The sequence below is a fragment of the Lynx canadensis genome, chromosome A2 (assembly GCF_007474595.2).
Source record: "Lynx canadensis isolate LIC74 chromosome A2, mLynCan4.pri.v2, whole genome shotgun sequence".
NCBI classification, from domain to species: domain Eukaryota; kingdom Metazoa; phylum Chordata; class Mammalia; order Carnivora; family Felidae; genus Lynx; species Lynx canadensis.
Genome location: NC_044304.2, coordinates 62,946,442 through 62,970,804, shown reverse-complemented (window position 1 = coordinate 62,970,804; position 24,363 = coordinate 62,946,442). Strand labels below are relative to the sequence as shown.

Here is a 24,363-nt window from a genome sequence, read left to right as displayed (position 1 = left end):
GGACACAGGGGTGATAGTCTCATGGGAAGCAGTTCCTGGGAGCACAGAGGGATGCCGTGGGCTGGAGGCTGGTGCCCCCTGCTGTACATCCCTCGCTGCCGCTGAGCCTCTCTTGGCTAAGCTCCTGAAAGGGGTCTAGAAAGACCCCTCAGGACCCCGTGTAGTCGTCTTTCCTCCGTGGCTCCTTAGAGAGAAAACTATGAAGGGGAAAGGAGGGGCCTGAATATAAAGAAGAAGGTGAAATCAGGGCCTGAAGCCCAAGAGAGAAAATGAGAAAATGCAGGACCCTCCGCCAGCACGCAGGCCAGAGCCCGCCAGCCAGCTGGGTGTGTGAGGGAAGATGTCAATGTCACCAGAAACGGGGGTCCTGATGAGTCCATCTCTGAAGACCCTGCCGGTGCCCCCTTCTTTTCCAAGGCCATGAGGGGTGTGGGGGGAGACACCAGGAGACAGACACAGGATCAACCATAGGAACCCCTGGTCTGTTAGAAAAAGTCCAGGCAGGGAGAGAGTCCCAAAGGACCGACTCCTAATTATGCATTCCACGGGGCCAGTGTTTCCCAGGGAGGGGGACCCTGGTACCACCGAGGGTCTGGAGGCGAGACAGCATAAAGAGAAAAGTTGAACAGGCTGGGGAAGGGGCTAGAGGTGTATCAACGTAGAAGGCGTCCAAGGGTGGGGACGGGGCCAGGAGCACAGACAGAATCCTCCTCGTAAGCAACAAGGATGGGGGCACCTGGGTTGGGCAGTTGGCTAAGCCTCTGAGTCCTGGTTTCAGCTCAGGTCATAAGCTCACGGTTCGCGAGTTCGAGCCCCACATCGGGCTGTACACTGACAGCACGGAGCCTGCTTGGGATTCTGTCTCCCTCTCTCTGCCCCTCCCCTGCTTGCACTCTCTCTCTCTGTCTCTCAAAATAAGTAAATAAACTTAGAAAAAAATTTTTCAATGTTTAAGAAACAAGGATGGGGGCGCCTGGGTGGCTCAGTTGGTTAAGCGGCTGACTTCGGCTCAGGTTATAATCTCACGGTCCATGAGTTCGAGCCCCGGGTCGGGCTCTGTGCTGACAGTGCAGAGCCTGGAGCCTGTTTCAGATTCTGTGTCTCCCTCTCTCTGACCCTCCCCTGTTCATGCTCTGTCTCTCCCTGTCTCAAAAATAAATAAAATGTTAAATAAATAAATAAATAAATAAATAAATAAATAAAAACAAGGATGGAGCTCTTAGCTGCCCCGGGAGGTGAATGGGGATCCAACTACTTGCAAAGGACTTGGAATGGAGAGAAGTGTGGAATGGCTGCAGAGCTGAGAAGCCACGCATGTGCAAGGAGCGAGCTGCGAAGCAGGTAGGAAGTGAGGTGATCCTCAAGAGCTGGGGCGGATCTGAGAACCAGGAAACATCACAAGGCTCACGGTAGCACCGTGACGACAGTGGGAGAGCACAGCACCCGTCACCAGAGTGCAGGGAACCCTGGTGTGGGCGGCGTCCCCCAAGAAAGGGACGAGGGGTCGCACACGGGCATCACAAATGGTGACTCTGGTGCTGTGGCTTTGCCGTAAAAATACAGGACCGATTCCTCACACTGCGTGAGAACATCCGCTTTATCTGCTTTCAGTAATGACCCATCTCAGCTCCGAAATCCAATGGTTAGAGCCAAGCTCCCCGCAGAGCCAGGAATAAGGAAGCCGATTTTCATACTCAGAACCCAGATCAGATGAAACGTGGGCTTCCTGACCAAAGTGAACTTTCCCTGGGGAATTACAAAGGGCACAGAAATGCACACACGAAATCAACCATCATAATGTTTGAGGAGACCGGATATGGAAACTTCTGCTCACAGATGTTTGTAAACCGAGATGATCAGAAGGGAGTCTCTGCATGGCTCTGAGGGTGCAGTCAGTTCACATCTGAACCGATCTGAAAACAAGCCAGAAGCACAGCCGGCCGTCGGGGGTCCAGGTGGAGACGGGAGCTGAGCTGGGTGCTCTTCCTGCCCCTTGTCTGTCCTCAGTACCTCCTGCAACTGGACGTCTCTCAGATTTTGCCTTCCTAACTCATGACGCTGGAGGGGGGTAAGCGAGACCCTGAGGTTCAGAGAGGTTGAGAAATCTGCACAGACACACAGAACTGAACAGCGACAGGGCCAGTGTGGACTGGGGGCAAAGCCCAACTTTTTGTACTTCAACGTCTGTTCTGAGTGAGGGAGGAGTGGGTAAGCCGTGGGGTGGAGATGCCTGCACACCCAAACCCCCTAACCTTCCCAGAAAGAGGCTTTTTTATACGTTTTTCACACACACAAAAAGACCATCAACTATTTCAGGGTTATGAGTTCGGACAGTTTCCAAATGATTTTCTCTATACCATGCTTCTATATCAAAAAAAAAAAAAAAAATGTAGGGGCGCCTGGGCGGCTCAGTCGGTTAAGCATCCGACTTCGGCTCAGGTCATAATCTCACAGTTCGTGAGTTCGAGCCCTGCATCAGGCTCTGTGCTGACAGCTCAGAGCCTGGAGCCTGCTTCGTATTCTGTGTCTCCCTCTCTCTCTGCCCCTCCCCTGCTCATGCTCTGTCTCTCTGTCTCAAAAATAAATAAAAACATTAAAAAAATTTGTTAAAAATGCAAACACCACTGATAAACATCGTACCGGACGTGTCCAAGATTATCTATAAACTTTCCGTTCTCTTCCTGCAACTGAGACTTGAAAGATGAAGATCAGATATTTTAACGTGCTTTACATCCAAGTGTCTTAGATCCTTCAATGCCAGGAAAGAGAAGCTTCCAGAACATTCAGAACCCTCCAAGTCAAACCCCCTTGATTCTGACTCTTCCCACAGGAAACACATCTGCTCTTTCTCTGTGCAGTCTTCGATGCCGTCAGACCCCCGCCCCCCGCCCCGCGCTTTGCCAGGCAGCCACCAGGGTGGCCAGAGCCGCACAAGCGATTCTGAAGTCAGACTTTTAACCTACAGAAACCAAACTATTATACTCAAATGACGTTTGCTAATCAGCAGTCACTTTGTGGTTCCAAGAACAGCCATGGAAAGAGGAAAGACCCCCTACCCAAACCAGCCGTTAACTGGAAACATTATCACGTGAGTCTGCATTTAACAAAACTGATGTTCTTAGGGCTCCTGGGTGGCTCAGTTGGTTAAGCGTCCGACTCTTGATCTCGCCACAGGTCATGATCTCACGGTTCATGAGTTTGAGCCCCGAGTGAGGCTCTGTGCTGACAGCACAGAACCTGCTTGGAATTCTCTGTCTCCCCCTCTCTCTCTGCCCCTCCCGTTTTCTCTCTCTCTCTCTCTTTCTCAAAATAAACAAACTTTAAAAACAAACAAAACAGATGCTGCTGTAACTCTAGACTCTGTGCTGTTTATGATCTCCGACCTCTCCCAAACTGTTAGGCTTTACTAAAAGCATAAAAGCTCGTTCCCATGAATTCTGAAAAGGATGCTTGTGTCTCTCTTACCGAGAATGGTGCTCCGTGGCTCCCTCATAGCTCTGGTTCCGGCAGGTCGACCCCGTGTTGCAAAGAAGGCCTTGGACAAAGGGGAAAACGCCTCGGCTGGGCAGATCCCGAGGTTGCAAAAAACCTGAGTGTAGATTCAAGGGAGAAGTGCGTCCACATAACAGAATACCTATTCAGTCAGAAGGGTAGTGTCGAATATGATGTTATTATATTTTTAATCCTCTTATTCAGTTAAAAGAGGTCTGAGCACTCAAACAAAAGAGAGAGAGGAAAGGAAGAAAGCCTTCATATGGAACACCTTTCCGTGGGTCTGTACTCACGCTTCAGGGCAGAATGGCCCTGCCCAGCCTGAGAGCTGCAGGACTCACCCCCTCCCAGCTCCCGGAGGGGCAAAACCCCCCTTACACAGCCATGCCTTGCACACAGTCCTCTGTAAACTGGCTGCGGGCGGGAAGAATAAGATAGATCCTTCTTCCCATCTCATACAAAGATTTAGCAGTTTTTTAGTTTGGGCAAAATTTTCAGTCGAATACACCTTGGATTCTTAAATGTATACGCATAGTTGTTAAAGACCATATAACACAAAGAAGTTTAGACAAAACGGATAGAATCCAAGGGTTTTCAGGAAGACTTTGCTGCAACAATGCCCCTGACTCGATTGAGTGGAGTTCATCTGTGCCCCATGCCTAGAGCCCTCCACGCCCCCGATGGACGGATGGCAGTGGTTGAGATGCTGATGACCGCGGGCAACTTGGAAGTTACTGATCTAACATGAGGTAGCTCATAAAGTCTTGGTGAAAGGCCTTCCATGCGAGCCTAGTTTGGTCTGGGAAATGATCGCACTCTCAGGACGTGGAGACTCACTACCCCCAGGGCTCAGCACAATGCTTTGCACATAGAAGACAGTCACTTAATGTTGGATGAATGAATCATAGAATGAACCATTGGTGGAATGAATGAATGAATGAATGAAAAATGAACAAGTAGTCTCTCAAGCCACAGGGGCAAATGGAGTTCTTAGCGAACACAAGACCCAGTGCACTAGGGTAGGAGACATCCAGCCACACCCCTTCTCCTCAATCATAAAGACCTCATTTTATTTCTTCTCCTGCCATGGTGTCTGCGCCACCCAGATCATTCCTCTCCTGCACACCTGTAGTCCCACGAAGTCTCACATGTCGGGCCCCAGTAGCCTTTCCCTAACATGGACTGGCCACCTCTCTTATGAGCTCACATGGCCCCCCTGCAGAACCCCATCATGACACTTTCCCCACCATATTGAAATAGTCTGATGTGACAGCAAGCTCTAGAAGGACAGGGAAACTATCTTGTCCACTAGATTATCTTCAGCAAGGTCTTGGACCCAGCAGGCACTCAACACATATTTGCCAAAAGAATAAATACATTAATTATTTTGGATAGTGACATACTATTTTAGATAAGACCCATCCCTTAATAATCTTTTATTCATGTAACTTTTTCAGAATTAACCACATTATCCACATTTCTAGTGGCATAAATCTGATAGAAACAAAACAGGCCATCATTTCTCAAGCAGTAATGTTGTTGAGATTTCAAACCAAATGAAAAAAAGTGTCTTTCTGATAAAGCTCCTGGAGCAGAGGAACTTAACCAGTAATGATTTATCAGTGCATTACCACCATCATTGCCATCATTATCACCATCATTGCCATCATCATCATCATCACCATCATCACCATCACCACCATCATCATCACCATCATCACCATCACCATCATCATCACCATCATCACCATCACCACCATCACCACCATCACCACCATCACCACCACCACCATCATCACCATCACCATCATTATCACCATCATCATCGCCATCATCACCACTGTCACCATCCCCATTGCCATCATCATCATCATCATCACCATCATCACCATCATCATTACCATCATCACCACTGTTATCACCATCATCACCATCATCATCATCATATCTCCACCAACAATAACATCATCATCATCATCACTATCATCATCATCGTCACTATCATCACCATCACCATCATCACTACCATCACCATCTTTATCACCATCACCACGATCATCACCACCATCATCACCACCATCACCACCACCACCATTACCACTACCATCATCACTATCATCACCATCACCCTCACCACCATCACCACCATCATCACCACCACTTACCACCACCATCATCACTATCATCACCATCACTATCATCACCATCACCATCATCACCACAGTCACCATCCCTATTGCCATCATCATCATCATCATCTTCACCATCATCACTATCATCATTACCATCATCACTACCATTATCACCATCACCACCATCACCACCACCATCACCACCACCATCACCACCACCATCATCACCATCGTCATCACCACCATCACCATCACCACCACCACCACCATCATCACCACCATCACCACCATCATCATCGCCATCACCATCATCACCACTACTACCATCACCACCACCATCACCACCATCACCATCACCATCGCCACCACCATCACCACCACCATCGCCACCACCATCACCACCACCATCATCACCACCATCACCACCATCATCATCGCCATCACCATCATCACCACTACCACCATCACCATCATCATCACCACCACCACCATCACCACCACCACCACCATCACCACCATCACCGCCGCCATCACCACCACCTCACCACCATCACCACCACTACCGTCACCACCACCATCATCACCACCACCACCGCCATCATCACCACCACCACCATCATCACCATCACCACCACCATCATCACCACCATCACCACCGTCATCACCATCATCATCACCATCACCACCATCACCACCACCATCACCACCATCACCACCATCATCACCATCATCATCATCACCGTCATCATCAGCATCATCATCATCACCATTACCACCATCATCACCATCACCATCATCACCACCATCACTGTCCCCATTGCCATCATCATCATCATCATCACCATTATCATTACCATCATCACCACCATTATCACCATCACCAACATCATCACTACCTCCACCAACAATAACATCATCACCATTATCACTATCACCACCTTCATCACTATCATCACCATCACCGTCATCACTACCATCACCATCCTCGTCACCATCGTCACCATCATCATCATCACCATCAGCAGCAGCAGCATCACTATCTTTGCCACCAACAACATCATCACCATCGTCATCACTATGACACCATGATAGCTGTCATCACTGTCACTATCATCATCGTCATCATCACCATCATCACCAGCACCATCCGCACCACCATAACCACCAATGCCATCACTATCTTGTTGATAGACTAAAGTGTATCTGTCACCTTTTACCTCTTCTTCTACTCTTTATATATCTATAATAGCATCTAAACCTATTCTCACAAAGGCAGTTTAGTTAGAAGAATAAATCTATATGCTAGATGGAACAGGTATGTGTGAATATGATTCTTAACAGAAAAAAATACAAATTGATGCTTACTGGCACATACCCCGGAAATATAGCTATTGTGGTATCACAGTGAACCTTATGCGTTCATTCCACTCAGAATTCACAGTTTATAAACAACAGAGGAAAGAGCTGCATTTTCTTCCTCCAGAGGGTCTATAATGCAAGAAGTGTAGCCAAAGTAACACTCACAATTGTCTCTGTGTCTGGGAGGCTCTTGAAAACGAAGCACTGTCAGAATCATGAAGAGGATACATGGCCAAAAGAATTCAGCAAGAGAAAGGACCTGAAGAAGGATGTTGGGAAAAAAAAAATTAGAGTTTGAATAAATGGCAAAGCATTGTAATAACCCCCTTGCCTGCAGGATGGGTTGCTGCTCACTCAGGCCTCCCTTAAAGGAGGTCATTGTCAAGGCTTTGGGTGGCTCAGTCAGTTGGGTGTCCAACTCTTGGTTTCGGTTCAGGTCATGATCTCTTGGATTGTGGGTTCAAGTCCCACATGGAGCTCCGTGCTGCCAGTGCAGAGCCTGCTTGGGATTCTCTCTCTCTCCCTCTCTCTCTGTCCCTACCATGCTGTCTCTCTCTCAAAAATAAATAAACTTAAAATTTTTTTAATTAAAAAAAAAAAAGGAGAATATTGTCATCCTTACTGAGCATCTCTGAGAACACTGATTTGAGCCACGGGTCCACGGTTCGTTCGTCATCTGGACCCGCGACTGTCACCTCCTTGTACGTTTCCCAAAACACTTGTTTTCTGTTTCTTTCTTTTTTGTCCACATTATTTTTTTTAATGTTTATTTATTCTTGAGAGAGAGGGAGAGACAGACAGAGCATGAGCAGGGGAGGGGCAGAGCGAGAGAGGGACACAGAATCCGAAGCAGGCTCCAGGCTCTGAGCTGTTGGCACACAGCCCGACGCGGGGCTCGAACTCACGGACCGCGAGATCGTGACCTGGCTGAAGTCGGACGCTTAACAGACTGAGCCACCCAGGCACCCCTCCACATTCTTAATTATGGCAGACTTGATGACATTAAAGAAATTCAATAGGGGCGCCTGGGTGGCGCAGTCGGTTAAGCGTCCGACTTCAGCCAGGTCACGATCTCGCGGTCCGTGAGTTCGAGCCCCGTGTCGGGCTCTGGGCTGATGGCTCAGAGCCTGGAGCCTGTTTCCGATTCTGTGTCTCCCTCTCTCTCTGCCAGTCCCCCGTTCATGCTCTGTCTCTCTCTGTCCCAAAAATAAATAAACGTTGAAAAAAAATTAAAAAAAAAAAAAAGAAATTCAATAAATAACTTCATTCATATTTCTCAATTTCCAACAAGCTATTTTAATTTTTCCAATTTCTTTAACATTCCTGACTTTCCACTTACACAGGCATTTTCCCCGAGGTGGTGGGGGCACAGACATCGACCTTCATTTTTCCAGCATCTTCCAGTGATGCCACACGAGGCTCATACCTAGTCCCTTACCAGTTGCATAACATTCTTACCAAATGGATACACCATGGTTCCCATATCTTCCATCAGTGAATAGTGTTTGTGCCTAAATAGTCCTTCTTTTGAATTACTTTCTTAAGACTGGAACAAATTCCTGAAAGTCAGATTACTGGAGCCAAATCTCCTGACACAGACAACAAAAGAGCCACATGTAACAATCACGGTAATTCGCATAGCTTTGCGTCCTCAGTCAAAAAAGACAAAGGAATTACCATGGATGCATGGAATTTAATTATTTGAGAATGAAATACCCAAGGTTCAGCCCAGTGAAAAACTAATTAAGAGGAAAATCCTCAGGGCACTGGGTAGTTCAGTCGGTTAAGCACCAACTCTTGGGACTCTTGGTTTCAGCTTAGGTCATGATCTCATGGTTCAAGAATTTGAGCCCCGCATCGGGCTCTGTTCTGACAGCGCAGAGCTTGTTTGGGATTCTCTCTCTGCCTCTGTCTACCCCTCCACTACTCACGCTATCTTTGTCTCTCTCAAAATAAGTAAATAATAAAAAAAAAAAGAATTATCCTCGATTATCACCAGATTATTCTTTTTTTTTTTTACATTGTTTTATTTTTGAGAGACAGAGAGAGACAGAGCATGAGTAGGGGAGGGGCAGAGAGAGAGAGAGAGAGAGAGAGAGACAGAATCTGAAGCAGGTTCCAGGCTCCAAGCTGTCAGCACAGAGCCCGATGTGGGGCTCAAACCCACAAACCATGAAATCGTGACCTGAGCTGAAGTTAGACACTTAACCAACTGAGCCACTCAGGCGCCCCCAGATTATTCTTTTTGTCCTCATTCTTCCGTGGTTTTATGGTGGATCATGTTCTCCTGTAGACTTCCACTTGTATCATTCCACAAAGACAAGAGTTTATAACCACACACCAAACAGGTTAGGCACTCAATAATGCATGAACAAAAACCTAAAATCTGCAGGTTAGGGAGGTAGGGGTACCCACCCTAACACTAAAGATGGTTTTTTTAGACTCCAAGTTATAATGCTTTGAGCTAAAACAAACTTTTCGCCTCTTTGGTTCCTTTGCTCTTTGAACTGCCCTTCACAATTCTTCCCTATAAGGAAATGGCATCAAAATGCGGCCAGGAGGGTGTATGTGGCCTGAAGCCATAAAGACAAAACACAGGTGGAAAGGTTTCGATCCCCACTGTAGTTAAAGAAAAGAAATCACCACTTTTGAAAGAGTTCATGATGTAATATTTCTTGTGCCAGAAAGTGCATCATTATGGAAAGTTCCCTGACCGAGTGCGGAAATCCAATATCATACATCTTTATAATGGGGCAAATGTCTACAGGAGGCCAACGTCTACTCAAAGGATGGTGATTAAAACAGCCAGAGAGGTCGGGAACACTCAGAAGACCACCAATTCAAGTCATCTAGCTCATTCTCTACAACAAATAATCATTTCTTCAAGTATGGGAGTAGGGGTGTGGTGTGGGAAGATTCCATAACTAGTTCCGGCTGAAACTAAATGTGCAAAACGGAAAACATGCCACAAATTCAGCAATGACTTGATACCGTTAAGAAGAATAAATACAGGGGCGCCTGGGTGGCGCAGTCGGTTAAGCGTCCGACTTCAGCCAGGTCACGATCTCGCGGTCCGTGAGTTCGAGCCCCGCGTCAGGCTCTGGGCTGATGGCTCAGAGCCTGGAGCCTGCTTCCGATTCTGTGTCTCCCTCTCTCTCTGCCCCTCCCCCGTTCACGCTCTGTCTCTCTCTGTCTCAAAAATAAATAAACGTTGAAAAAAAAATTTAAAAAGAAGAATAAATACAGGCACACCGGGGTGGCTCAGTCAGTTAAGCGTCAGACTCTTGATTTCGGCTCAGGTCATGATCTCACAGGTCATGATCGCCGTGCTGACAGCACGGAGCCTGCTTGGGATTCTCTCCCTCCCTCTTTCTCTGCCCCTCCCCTGCTCGCCTGCTTTCTCTCTCTCTCAAAATAAACAAATATATTTCTCTCTCTCAAAATAAATATACTTTGAAAAAAAAAGAAATACATAATTAACTTTCTGTTTAAAAAATTTTTTAAATAGCATATGAGAGCCATTTTTTAAGACAGAGAGGTATAAAGAACACAGATAATGGTCCATAGACCCAAGACTCATACGTATAACAACTCTCGATATTATAAGTAATTACATATATGCATGGTTAGGAAATTTAAAAAGTACAGAAAGAATACAGCCATTCTCCCAAAGGATAAATTATCTCAATTGCTTTCTTTTAAAAAAAAATTTTTTTTTAAGTTTATTTTATTTTTGAAGAGAGAGAGAGAGACAGAGTGTGAGCAGGGGAGGGGCAGAGAGAGGGAGACACAGAATCGGAAGCAGGCTCCAGGCTCTGAGCTGTCAGCACAGAGCCTGATGCGGGGCTCGAACTCACGAACCGTGAGATCATGACCTGAGCTGAAGTTGGATGCTTAACCGATGTTGGATGCTAAGCCACCTCGGCTCCCCTCAACAGCTTTCTGAATTCATTTTTTTTAAAGTATATATAAGCCTAACTAATGTTTTTGGAAACAGTTTTTCATATCAGCACTTATAGAACTGTCTCATTGTTTTTAAAGAGAACACGATAATCTACTGTAGAATGTAATTTATTCAACCAATCACCTAGTTCATGGAAACGTGCAAGGTTTTCTGTTTGGGGCCATTGCTATCATGAGGTTTCTGTACATATTTGGCTGACTGTTGTAAGTATGCTTACGAAGTGTCGTTGCAAATGAGATTCTTGAGTCAAAGTGTGTATGATTTCTAATCATACAAAACACACCCAGTACAAACCAGCCCAGCCATCATTCCCTCCAAACACACTCTCCTGAGATTAACAAACCTTCAAATTTCTGTCATTATTTTGTCAAAGTGATATGCAAAAAAATGTTTTTCTTTAATTATTAAGGTCAAGCATTTTTCATAAGTCAAATCTACAATAATTCCTTGTCCATTCACTCCCTATTCTTCCCTGTGCACATTTTTCTATTACATATAAATATATATATATATATTTATACATATATATATGATACAAAAGTGTACAGTCAGACACAAAACAGGCTAGGCATTCAATAATGCACGAACAGAAATTTACACTCTAGCAGGATAGGAGGATACGTGGTTTTACACTAAAGAGGATGTCTTACTGGGGTGCCTGGGTGGCTCAGTTGGTCTGACTCTTGATTTGGACTCAGGTCATGATCTCGCGGTTTGTGGGTTTGAGCCCCGCATTTGGCTCTGCACTGAGAGTGTGGAGCCTGCTTGGGATTTTCTCTTCCTCTCTCTCTGCCCCTCCCCCCTCCACAAAAGAAATATATTAACTTAAAAAGAGTGGGCACCTGGGTGGCTCAGTCAGTTAAGCGTCCAACTTCAGCTCAGGTCATGATCTCACAGTTCATGAGTTCAAGCCCCGAGTCAGGCTCTGTGCTGACAACTCAGAGCCTGGAATCTGCTTTGGATTTTGTGTCTCCCTCTCTCTCTGCCCCTCCCCTGCTTGTGGTCTGTCTGTCTGTCTCTCTCAAAAATAAACTTAAAAACATTTAAAAAAATTTTTAAAGAAATGAGGGCATCTTACTATTTTAAAACCCACTTTACGTACTTTTTTTCTTTCTGTTTTTTTTTTGTTTTGTTTTGTTTTGTTTTTACTGGTCTGCAAATCATTGTCTCCTATTTTCTTTTTGAGTTAAGGAATTTCTTCATTGGTCCTTTGTCGGCTTAAAGTATTTAAGCAAATATTTTCTCCAGTGTCTTATTTGCCTTTTAATTGTCAAAATCTTTGATGCAATCAATTCATCAATCTTTTTATTTATAGCATCTGGATTCTTGTTCCTACACATAATGAATGAATGATCATCATTCAAGGGACCCTTATCATGGCCAAATTAAAATAGGTAGTGGCAGCTGTGAAGCTATAAGAATTTACCTGTCCAGTCCTCACTTCAGTGGAAAATCTCCAGTTTCAAATGGAAATAACATCGTTAAAAAAGCAAAACTCTACATCGTATAATCTAGCAATTTCTTAAAGATCTTGAACTGAAACAGAACCCCCAGTTACACTTTAAAAAATAGTATCTCAGGGGGCGCCTGGGTGGTTGAGTCAGTTAAGCATCCGACTTCGGATCAGGTCATGATCTCATGGTTCGTGAGTTCTAGCCCCAAGTCAGGCTCTGTGCAGGCTCTGTGCAGCCTATGTCTCTCTCTCTCTCTCTGACCCTCCCCTGCTCTCTCTCTCTCTCAAAAATAAATAAACGTTAAAGAAAATAGTATGTTAGTTTTTTATTTGTAAGATAATCACCAGCTGCTCCAAAAAGCACAGGTAGGGTAAAAATCTCCCATTGTTCGAATGTGAAATAACTCCGTTCAGAAGACAAGTATCGAAACGCCCAGTTCTGCTGTGTCACTGCCCATTGTGAGCCAGTGAATCACCTCCTTTCACAAGACTCTCTCCCAGAGGCGCTCAGAGGCTCTTTCTCATCATATTTTTGTACCCTGGTTTCCTTCTCATGTGTCCTCATTGGCCTGGAGTCTTACCTGACATTTTTGATCCCCTCCCTGCTAACTGGGAATGCTTCCCCCCATCGCCCACACCATGGGACCCCCACGAGGGGCTTCCCCACACTGGAAGAGCCGAGAACAGACAGCACCCATGCTGTCCCCTAAGGCAGCCCGGAGCAGATGCTACAAGATGCTGTGCTCTCAAGAAATTAATCAGCTTGGAACGCCTGGGGGGCTCAGTCAGCTGGGCATCCGACTTTGGCTCAGGTCATGATCTCGCAGTTCGTGAGTTCGAGCCCCGCATCGGGCTTTTTGCTGTCAGCACAGAACCTGCTTTGGATCCTCTGTCCCCCTCTGTCTCTGCCCCTCCCCTGCTTGCGCTCTCTCAAAAATAAATAAACATTGAAAAAGAAAGAAAGAAAAGAAAAAAAAGAATCAGCTGGGAGAATCACCTGGGCTCACAAAACAGCAGCCACTGGATCAGGCGCCCACACAGCAGGGGAGCTCCCACCAGGGAATGGAAAAAGTATTCAGTTCTGCACCCCAGATTCCACAGTCGCCCTCCCCATGACCTCAATGGGTGCCCCTCCTTGGTTCCTAAAAACACAGCTGAGACGCAGCAGCATTTGGCGGAGACTTTCACAGCACACACACAGAAACACATACGTCAACGGCTCTCGGGTAAAACATTGGTGTCTCCTTACAGACTTTTTCTTCTTCCAGACAGAATGAGACGAGACAAAGAAAAGAAGGTAGAGGAGAAAGAGAGCCAACTTGTCTTTATATAAGATGAAAGCCACAAAAATGCCAAGAAACAGGTCTCTAGAGCAGATCAAGCAAGTTCAGTCCTAACTCAGCCCAGCAGCTCCAAACCTGTCATCCTGGGGGGCCTCCCCAGCGCCCGCATCTGCGGGGTGAGAGCCCTGAAGGCATCACCTCCCTCCTTCTTCCCGCAGGAGTCAGAGAAAGCTGCGAGCAATAAACGAAACACAGAGAAGTGAGCAATGAGTCTGAGTCTGTTGGAGAACAACTTCCCCGAAATCGGATGGAGTGAGTATGCTATAAAATACTGGATGAAGGGGAACCCAGGGGGGTTCAGTTGGTTAAACATCCGACTCTTGATCTCAGCTCAGGTCATGATCTCACGGTTCGTGAGATCGAGCCCCGGATGGGGGTCTGTCCTGACAGCAGAGCCTGCTTGGGATTCTCTCTCTCCTTCTCTCTCTTTGCCCCTCCCCTGTTTGCACCCTATCTCTCTCTCTCAAAATAAATGAAAAATTAAAAAAAAAACTTTTAAATGAAAACTATAAAAATAAAACACTGGAGAAAATTCCAAAGCAGAGCCCAGAGCCCAGAACCCAGAGCCCAGAGCCCAGAGCCCAGCCAGGGTAATAATGTCTGCATCTCCTGCCATGGGGATGTGAGTCCTCCCTCATCCCCACCACCCCTCCTGCTGCTGGCAATCAGCATATATAGGGTAAGCTCAGGGACCGCACTGGGGTTTGAAGGAGAAATCAGACTGGTCTCAGATCTATCGACAAGAGAGTCCAGAACAAACACAACACCCGGCTGAGCCCTCCCAGAACGAATCAGATTAAAAGAAAGCGCAAAAGAAATCAGATTAGACAAAAGAAAGCTGTCTAAGCATTCTGGAGGGAATCACCCAAACACGCAAACCAAAGTCATAAAGCACGACTGGAAAAGAAACAACCCAAAGAACATGAAATTTCTTTACAACTGCTTCGTAAAGAAAAACAATTTAGTAAGAGCCAACTTTCAGAAAAAAAGAGCTCAAAAGAAAAAAAAAGATGGTAAATGAAAAAGAGAGGTTGCAGATGTAAGGAAAACACAACAATAACAGAATGATTATTGTGGAAATCCAAAATTTAGACCTAGAAACTACACAGAGAGCAGACGCTGGTTGAATTTGAATTTCTGCATCAGAGGAACAGTCTGAGATCACAACGGGGATTTTCTTTAAAACATTTTTAAAGGTAGAACCATAAACACAGAAAAGCATCCAACAAATACAACAAAAAACATGCTCAGAGATAGAACACAGAACTTCCCGGAAATAGAGAAGAGTTGTTCTGAAGACCAAAAGAATATGTTGTATTTCAGGGGGGAAAAATAAGCTATAGCTGAGCTATGGCTATCGAGCCCCAAAGATAAAGGAAGATTAGCACAGGTCTCCAGAAGGGGAGAAAAAAGGCAACTCACTGAAAGGAGGGGGAAAAAATCAGTCCAGCCTCAAATATATCTTCGCAACATTCCGCGCTGGATGCCGACGCATCAGTATTTACAAAGTTCAAAGAGAAAGAAAGTGTGATAAAAATATGATAACCAACCAAAATGGCCCTTAAATGAAAAGCAACATACGAATATTCTCAATCGTAAAGAACACAGATCATTTATTAACCTGAGCCAAGATCAAGAGTCAGACGCTTAACCGACTGAGCCACCTGGGCGCCCCTCCAACCAGTGTTTTATACCATATTCACTCCATCCAGTTTGGGGCAAATTGTTCTATGACTTTGGATTCTTTTCATCTGATTATGTGAAGCCCTAGTCCATGAAACCCAAGGGGGAACTCTGGGCAATGACATCCGGCCAAAATAAAAAATGGGGCAAAGTTTAATACCCAGTCATGTCACCTCTGATTCTGGTAGCACGTCAGCTAGAAACTACAGGACTCCTGCTAGGAGAACACAGTTCTTACTGCATGGCTGGACTTCCAGAAAGAAATCTCCAGAGAGCTGGGGCAAGGAGAGTGACAAAAAAATAAATCGAAGAGAAGAGAGAATCATAAGTTGAATCTTTAAGTGTAAGATTAGTTATAAAGGAAAGTCCCCTCAAGGGGAATGGAGGAGAGGCAGGTAAGGCAATATTTAAATAACGAATGCCTGAGAATTCTCCAGAACATACGATGACAGAGATTCATTGATAATGGAAATATAACATTTACCAGGAAACATAAATCCACATTAAAAACTTCAGCACAGTGCGAAGTGTCTGTCTTCGGCTCAGGTCATGATCTCATGGTTCCTGGGTTCAAGCCCCGTGTCAGGCTCTGTGCCGACAGCTCAGAGCCTGGAGCCTGCTTGGGATTCTGTGTCTGCCTCTCTCTCTCTCTCTGCCCCTCCCCAGCTTGTGCCCTGTCTCTCTCTGTCTCTCTCTGTCTCTCTCTCTCTCTCAAAAGTATTAAAAAAGTTATTTAAAAAACCCAAAAACTTCAGCACAATTAAGTCAAAGAAAAGTTCTCAGAAGCAATTCAAGAAATAAAGCCACACCATGTCAAAGGAATGGTCAGACTTGCGAGGGACTCAGCAAGAGCAAGAAACCAGAAGCTGATTAAATATCTTTAGATTCAGACAAGAGGCTTAAGAAAAAGAACCATTATATATAGAAAGGATCACAACGTAATAAAAGAAGTGAGAGGAGAGGAAGATGCAATAATTGGAGGCATTTATAAACTTATTAAACATCCTCAAGAAAATAGAAACCAATAAGTGATAGAAACACAGAGAGAAAATTAGAGGGGCGCCTGGCTGGCTTAGTTGGTGGAGCTTGTGACTCTTGATCTCAGAGCTCCACACTGAGTACAGATTACTCAAAAATAAAAGCTTGGGGCGCCTGGGTGGCGCAGTCGGTTAAGCGCCCGACTTCAGCCAGGTCACGATCTCGCGGTCCGTGAGTTCGAGCCCCGCGTCAGGCTCTGGGCGGATGGCTCGGAGCCTGGAGCCTGTTTCGATTCTGTGTCTCCCTCTCTCTCTGCCCCTCCCCCGTTCATGCTCTGTCTCTCTCTGTCCCAAAAATAAATAAAAACGTTGAAAAAAAATTTAAAAAAAAAAAAATAAAAGCTTAGGAAAAAAGGCAATCACGAATTTACTTTCATCCAAGAAAATGCAATACCTGTCTCTCGATAATTCCCTACACCGGTAAGAATCACTTGGAAAATACATTTTTTTGAAATAGTACTTTTTAAATAAGATGCCGTTTATAATTTTGACAAAAGTATAAAACACCTAGGGAAGAAAATCTACCCAAAATACGTGCAATTCTTTCATGAAGAAAATTGTGAAACTTTATTGAAAGACACCAGAGAGAACCGGGTAAACAAACAGAGCACGTTGGCGACGCACAAGCAATGTCAATATCACCAAGGGGTTCATTCTACCCAAGCTAGTCCATGGGCTCAACGCAATTCCAGTGGAATCCCGACAAGTTTTTGCTTGTTGCATTTTGATTTGGCAGGTGTCGATTTTAATGAGCTGGTTCGGGAATGTACCTGGGAGATCAAAGGTCAATATCCAAGACAATTTTCACCAACGGCTTGAAAGGATTTGTCCTCTCACGTATCAAAACTTCCTATAAAAATAAGATGGGGGGCGCCTGGGTGGCGCAGTCGGTTAAGCGTCCGACTTCAGCCAGGTCACGATCTCGCCGTCCGTGAGTTCGAGCCCCGCGTCGGGCTCTGGGCTGATGGCTCAGAGCCTGGAGCCTGTTTCCGATTCTGTGTCTCCCTCTCTCTCTGCTCCTCCCCCGTTCATGCTCTGTCTCTCTCTGTCCCAAAAATAAATAAACGTTGAAAAAAAAATAAGATGGGAAGACACAGCGTACTGTCAGTTCAGCGATACAGAAACTGACCTGAGGAGAGGCAAAGAGAGCCCAGGAACAGAACTTGGCATATTTGGAAACCTGATAGAGGAAGAAGGTGGTCAGCGGACCAATGGCAGAAAAAGTTGCTACTCAACAAACCACCAGGTCATGGGTGATCTGCAGAGTCGGGGAGCAGAGGCAGGGAGGTATCCGATCCTGAGCTCTCATTTTATACAAAGCTCTAAAAGTGAGAAAAAGAAACTTTAAGATGTTTATAAGAATACATGGTGCACCTTCTTCATGTCTTGGCAGTCTTAAACACGACAGAAAAAAGCATGAACAACAAAGGGAAATTAAGCCATATTAAAATTAAAATCCCTATTCTTCAGAAAAGCTATTTTTTTAGAAGTGTCATTTATATAACAAAATTTTTTAATGTTTATTTTTGAGAAAGAGACAGCGCACGAGCAGGGGAAGGGCAGAGACAGAGGGAGACACAGGCTCCGAAACAGGCTCCAGGCTCCAAGCTGTCAGCACAGAGTCCGACGCGGGGCTCAAACCCACGAACCACGAAATCATGACCTGAGCCAGAGTCGGACACTTAATGGACTGAGCCACCCAGCAGCCAGCCACAGACTTGGAGAATCTGTTTCAACATATGTAATCGACATTCCAGAATATATACACATTCCTACAAATCAGTGGGGAGGTTGATTACCCCATAGAAAATACTCAAAGGATAAAGGATAAGAGCAGAGAGGAGCAAATTAGGAACACCCCATAACACACACGACAGGGTGCTCGGTCTCAGCAGTAGGAAGTACTTAGGAAGATGCAAATTAAACCCCAAGAAAATACCATTTTACACCCACCAGTTCGGAAAAAAGTAAAACCTCTGACACCACCAAGTGTCGGTGGGGACACGGATCCACAGGAACTTTAGAAAACAGCCCGACAACATTAACAAAGCAGAAGGTGCACATTCTATGACCCATATATTTCAACAACTATATAATAAGTTGAAGCATATTAATTTATCTTTATTACACTGGTTTGAGCCTACGAAAAGGGTTCGAGCTAGTAGGTAATTACATACATGAATCAAGATGTGTGCCCAAGAATGCTTATGTTATTTTGTGAATGAGAAAAAAGAAACCGGAAGTCATGCAAAAATACAGGAGAATGTATCGTTCAATTGCTGTCCACTGAACAGTGAAAATAAGTGCGCTCAGGGGCTCCTGGGGGGCTCAGTGGGTGGAGTCTGTGACTCTTGATATTAACTCAAGTCATGATCTTCAGGTTGGTGGGTTGGAGCCCCGAGTCGGGCTCTGTGCTGACAGTGTGGAGACTGCTTAAGATTCTCTCTCTCTCTGTCCCTCTCTCTCTCTGCCCCTCTCCTCTGCTCTCACTCTCTCTCTGTCTCTAAAAGAAAGGGAGGGGCGCCTGGGTGGCTCAGTTGATCAAGCCTCCCACTCTTGATTTCTGCTCAGGTCATGATCTTGAGGTTCTTGGGTTCGAGCCCCACATTGGGCTCCGTGCTGACCGTGTGGCACCAGTTTGGGATTCTCTCTCTCTCTCTCCCTCTCTCTCTCTCTCTCTCTGTCTCTCAAAAAATAAATAAATAAACATAAAAAAAAGTTTTTTTTAAAAAGTGCACTCATCCATCCATCCATCCATCCATTCATCCATTCATTCATCAGGGAGTGGGTCGAAGTGTCAGGCACTGAGGAACAGCAGTGAACACCCATGTCTGAGTCCCTGCCTGGGAGGATGGAGCAGATGTATGCATACACATCCCAAGAGTGCGGTTCCCCCCGGGGATGCACGTGTGCGGACGACCAGGCCCTGTCCTCACACCCTTCGTCGGCATAGCCCTGGACCGTCTGCAAGCTCGTGCTCATCCGTTATTTTAGCCTTCCACCAACCAGTGAGGTAGGTCATGTTGTGCACAGTCTGTTGCCCGGTCTCCTTGGACTAGTTTTCAAGGGAACCTGAATCAACCTCAGGCCTGTGGATGAAATAAACACTTTCCCATTTTACTTGAACAGAACGTTTTATGAGCGTTGCTTAATGAAACCCATTTTTAAATCCTCAGGCTTACTCGGGCAGTGTGTGGTTTCGGTTACAACTGAAAACCACAAAGAACCAAACGACCCGGTACAAAAAGCACAATTGCTGATGAATCAAGAAGGAAGGAGGCTCTTACCAGGAAGAAGGTAGTCATGAGACTCACGGAGGAAAACATCATAACAAGTTTAGAATATCAAGGAAGCTGAAGCAAAGCATGTAATTAGTCTGCTGCTCAGTCTTTGGAAACAAAGGGCTTTGCCTAGAGCATGAAATTCTATTGTGTCTCTTTGGGGCGCGCTTGAATCTCTGGATGTCAGCCTCTCAGAAGAGGGGACTTTCCCAGAAGTATTATGAGGTCCCAGCCGTAAACCCTGCAATAAGAGAGGGTCCAAACAAAGCCTGACTCAAGACCAAATAGCAACCATCCACCCAGTTGGCCTAAATCCATTGCCACCTTGGCCTGGGACTTCCAAACCCCTCTCCAACAGAGTCCAAAATTCCGTCTCTAAGAGAGCCTTTGCAAATCTTTATGTTGGCCAATGAGTTAGCTGGGGGCCAAGAGATAGAAATGGATGAGTTCTCTCACTCTCCTACTTTTTTGTTTTTGTTTTTGTTTTTTTGGTGCTGTTACTTTTTTGGCTTTATATTGAAAAGCAGTTGCTTTTTGTTCAACACTCACATACTAAACATTCATGTTGCACCTGTTCAAGGTGTCCAAAACAGACTCAACCAGGGTCTCCTGGATAGCTCAGCTGGTTAAGCATCTGACTCTTGATTTCAGCTCAGGCCATGATCTCACAGTTTGTGAGATGGAGCCCCACATTGGGCTCTGTGCTGGCAACGCAGAGTCTGCCTGGGATTCTGTCTCTCCCTCTCTCTGTCCCTCCCCAGTTCACGCTCTATCTCTCTCTCTCTCTCAAAATAAGCAAACATTTTTTTAAAAATTAAAAACAACAAGGGCGCTTGGGTGGATCAGTCGGTTAAGTGTCTGACTTTGGCTCAGGTCATGATCTCATGGCTCGTGGATTTGAACCCCGCATTGGACTCTGTGCTGACGCCTGATTCAGATTCTGTGTCTCCCTGTCTCTCTGCCCCTCCCCTGCCCACACTCTGTCTCTCTCTCTCTCTCTCTCTCTCTCGAAAATAAACAAACATTAAAAAAATAATAATAATAATAAATAATTTTAAAAAAAACAAAGAAAAAGCAATGGTGATATTGGAAGATATACAAACTAAACCTGGCCAATAAAAATGCAGAAACAAACAAAAAGGAACAACTGTTGGGGTGGGGGTCAGGTACTTGAAATCCATGCATTAAGGTCTCAATGACTAAACCACAGGAGAAAATCACTAGCCTCCTACTTACAAAATTGGAAGAGAATTTGATGGGCAATTTATTATTTTTTTAATATCTTCTTTTTAAGTAATCTCCACATAGCCCCAGCGTGGAGCTCAAACTCACAATCCCAAGATCAAAAGTCGAGTGCACCACTCGACTGCCAGCCCGGTGCCCCGATGGACCATTTAAATAAGGGAAAATACAGATAAAAATGCTCCCTTTGGGGGAACCCCGGGTGGCTCAGATGGTTAAGCATCCAACTTTTGATTTCAGCTCAAGACAGGATCTCACGGTTGCTGGGATCAAGCCCCACGTTGGGCTCTGTGTTGACAGTGCAGAGCCTGTGTGGGATTCTCTCACTCCTTCCCTCTCTCTCTCTGCCCCTCCCCTGCTCACACTCATTCTCTCTCTCAAATAAATAAACTTAAAAATAATAATAATAATAAATATAAAAATATTCCCTTTTACTCTGATGTCTCAAAAGAGAAGATTAAAGAAAGTTTAACGTGCCACCAGACCTGTACAAAGTCTGGGCACACAGACCACACACACGCATGCAGTTAGGCCAACACAGGCCAGGAAAACACAACCCTGGACACACCGGTTGGTAGCCATGACTTGCACGTCCCTTCTGAAAGAAAGCTGGCCGGCAGGTAGCACAAACCACAGCAATGGGTAGTAGTTGGGGTTCCTTTTGGCTCGGATGTACCACTGTTTGGAACGTATTCTAACATGATTGGGTTGGGGAGGCACCAGCAGGCCCAGCACCAAGGTAATGCTCTGTACGACCTTGATGCTGCATCAGAGGTATGTGGCCATGGTCCTCATACTGCTGCAGACAGGGAAGCCCTCCAACAGCATGCCTCATTACAGCAACTCTTGATGACCCAGTGCCCCAGGCAGGGACGTGGAGGTGACCAAACCTTTATCTAGCAAGGGGTAGAGTTCTGCCCAGGGTGGCCGGGCCAGGTGGGGACCGCTGCCCCCTGGGCCCCGGGCAGGTGGCCCCTGCTCTCAGCCTCCCTCATCCGAGAAATGGGAATGAGAAGTCCTACCCTGCAGGGGCATGGGGAAGACCAAACAGGCCTGGGGTGGGGGACCTGAGGAAGTTACGATGCACAGGGGAGACAGGACACTGGAAGCACACAGGAAAGGGCCAGGGCTGAGAAGACATCCCAGGTCCCCCAAGGGCACCCACAACACTATGTCACCTTTCACCATCAGTCCCTCCTAGCAGCCCTGTGTCCCTCACACAGCCCCTAAGTCTGGGAGAGGTCAGGATGGGTGGCATGCACATGCCTGCTTGCCTCTTCCTGCCCCCCCCCATCCCTAAAGAGTGGTTGTTTTCAAACGGGGGCCCTCGGGTGCACAGGTTAGACTCTGCCAGGAGCTCTTGCTTGGAACCCGCAGGGGGACAGGTGCCTGTGAGCACAGCCTGGGGACAAGCCCCAGCTATCTGGTCCAGGACTGGGACCATGATGTCCCTCCCTTGGGTGAGCACTGATTTAGCCACAGGCAGACAGGGCAGGAAGGGGCCCCAGGTGTGGAGAGAGCAACTGACACAGCTGAGTGGCAAATGCAGAGCTGATCTCGGGGCCCCAGGGTGACAAAATGTATGTCCTCCTCAGTCTCCATGGTCCCCGGGACATAGCCTGGGCCTGTAATACAATCTCACAAAACAAGCCTGAAATCTCCCTTGCCCTTCGTCTCTGGAGTTATTGTTACCAGGAGGTTGGTTTCATTTTATTTTGTTTTAACCTTGCTTGTAATCCAAAACCCAGGCTTATCTGAGCCAAAGTAAATAAAACAGGGAAACTCCAGGATTCCTAACAAGACCCACATCCCGGAGTAGGGAGGGGACACCTCTCTGGAAAAGAAGATGATTCTGCTTTTGGTTTTTGGTTGTTTGTTGTTGCTTTTGTTTTTGTTTCTTCGTGGAAGCCACATGAATTCACCATGCTAAATAGAAACTTCCAGAACTAGCCTTTTGAGGATCTTGCCATTTTCCCTTCCCATATGTTGGTAACATTTTCAGCAGAAAGGCAATGTAAACAGGGTTTTTGTTTCCTTTCCACCTTGGCAAACAACCACATTGAGAACTGAGAAATCAGATGCCTTGTTTCTGAAACCCAGTTCGTTTTCTACACTTTTGGAAGACTGGATCTTCTGACATTCTTTTTTATTTTTATTTTTGAGTTTATTTATTTATTTTGGAAGAGAAAGAGTGGGGGAGGGGAAGACAGAGACGGAGGGAGAGAATCCCAAGTAGGTTCCACGCTGTCAGCACAGGGCTCGATGTGGGGCTCGAACTCACCAACCGTGAGATCATGACCCGAGATGAAATCAAAAGTCAGATGCCTAAACTACTGAGCTACCCAGGCGCCCCTGGATTTTCTTGCATTCTTCAACTCGGGCCTTGATGCAGGACAGAAGAACATCTACAGTGAGCGAAACTCTAACACACTTTCTGTGCAGAAGGTGTGCCCACTGCCCCTCAGAAGTGGTCTCTGAGCTCCACTCCATCATGTGTGCTGACACCATGAGGAAGAAAAGGAAGATGAAGGTAAGGAACTGGAAGCAAATTAAGATCCATCAAAATGAGGGGCCCCTGGGGGGGTTAGTCAGTTGAGAATCAGACTTTTCAGATCAGGTCATGATCTCCTGGTCTGTGGGTTCGAGCCCCGCATTGGGCTCTGTGCTGGCAGCTTGGAGCCTGGAGCCTACTTCAGATTCTGTGTCTCCCTCTCTCTGCACCTCCCCCGCTCACACTTTGTCTCTCTCTATCTCTCAAAAAGTGAATAAACGTTAAAAAGTTAAAAAAAAAAAAAAAAGATCCATCAAAATAAAAGCAAAGGCCCTGTGGCCAGCGTGGTAGGAGCAGGAGAAAGGCAAAGAAACCCACGCAGCCTACACACACGCCTGCACCCCCCCTAAAGATACAAAAAGACATTTGTGTTTCAATATTCAATTTCTGAACCACTTTTCCTGGACCCCTGCTCTGAGTAAGCTGAGACACACTTGAATGACCTTCAGTGACCCTCGGTGACCTTTGGTGAAGCCAGTTTCCCCCGGGGGCCAGGGCCACCTGCTCCCCAGCCCCCCTGTCGGAGACAGACTGCCAGCCAGAGGAAAGAGCGGCCATGGAGGCCGTCCAGGGGTCTTCACAGGGGGACATGGATTCCCCTGAGGCTCCCACGGCTGCCCAAGGACGCCCTGCCTCCCTCCCCGCCATCTTGCTCAGCAGCGCCTGGTCTGCAGCTCCAGGGGTGCATGGGTGGAGGCCACCTGCTCTCAGAGGTCTCAGAAGGCACCCCTCAGGGCACCCCGCCAGGCTCCACTTTGAGCCAGCAGCCAACGAGGACACCCTGACCACAGGGATGGCTAAACCACCAGAGCCACACAGGCGGTCA

General features: G+C 46.3%; 1 protein-coding gene across 1 annotated transcript in view; it reads right to left on the bottom strand.

Moving 5' to 3' along the window:
* The window catches only part of ABCA13 (ATP binding cassette subfamily A member 13), a 349,570-nt gene that overhangs the window by 317,780 nt on the left and 7,427 nt on the right, over nt 1-24,363 (bottom strand). The window contains 2 exon segments of the mRNA XM_032592494.1: nt 3,466-3,589; nt 7,149-7,242. Of these exon segments, the coding sequence (XP_032448385.1) occupies nt 3,466-3,589; nt 7,149-7,242 (218 nt within the window).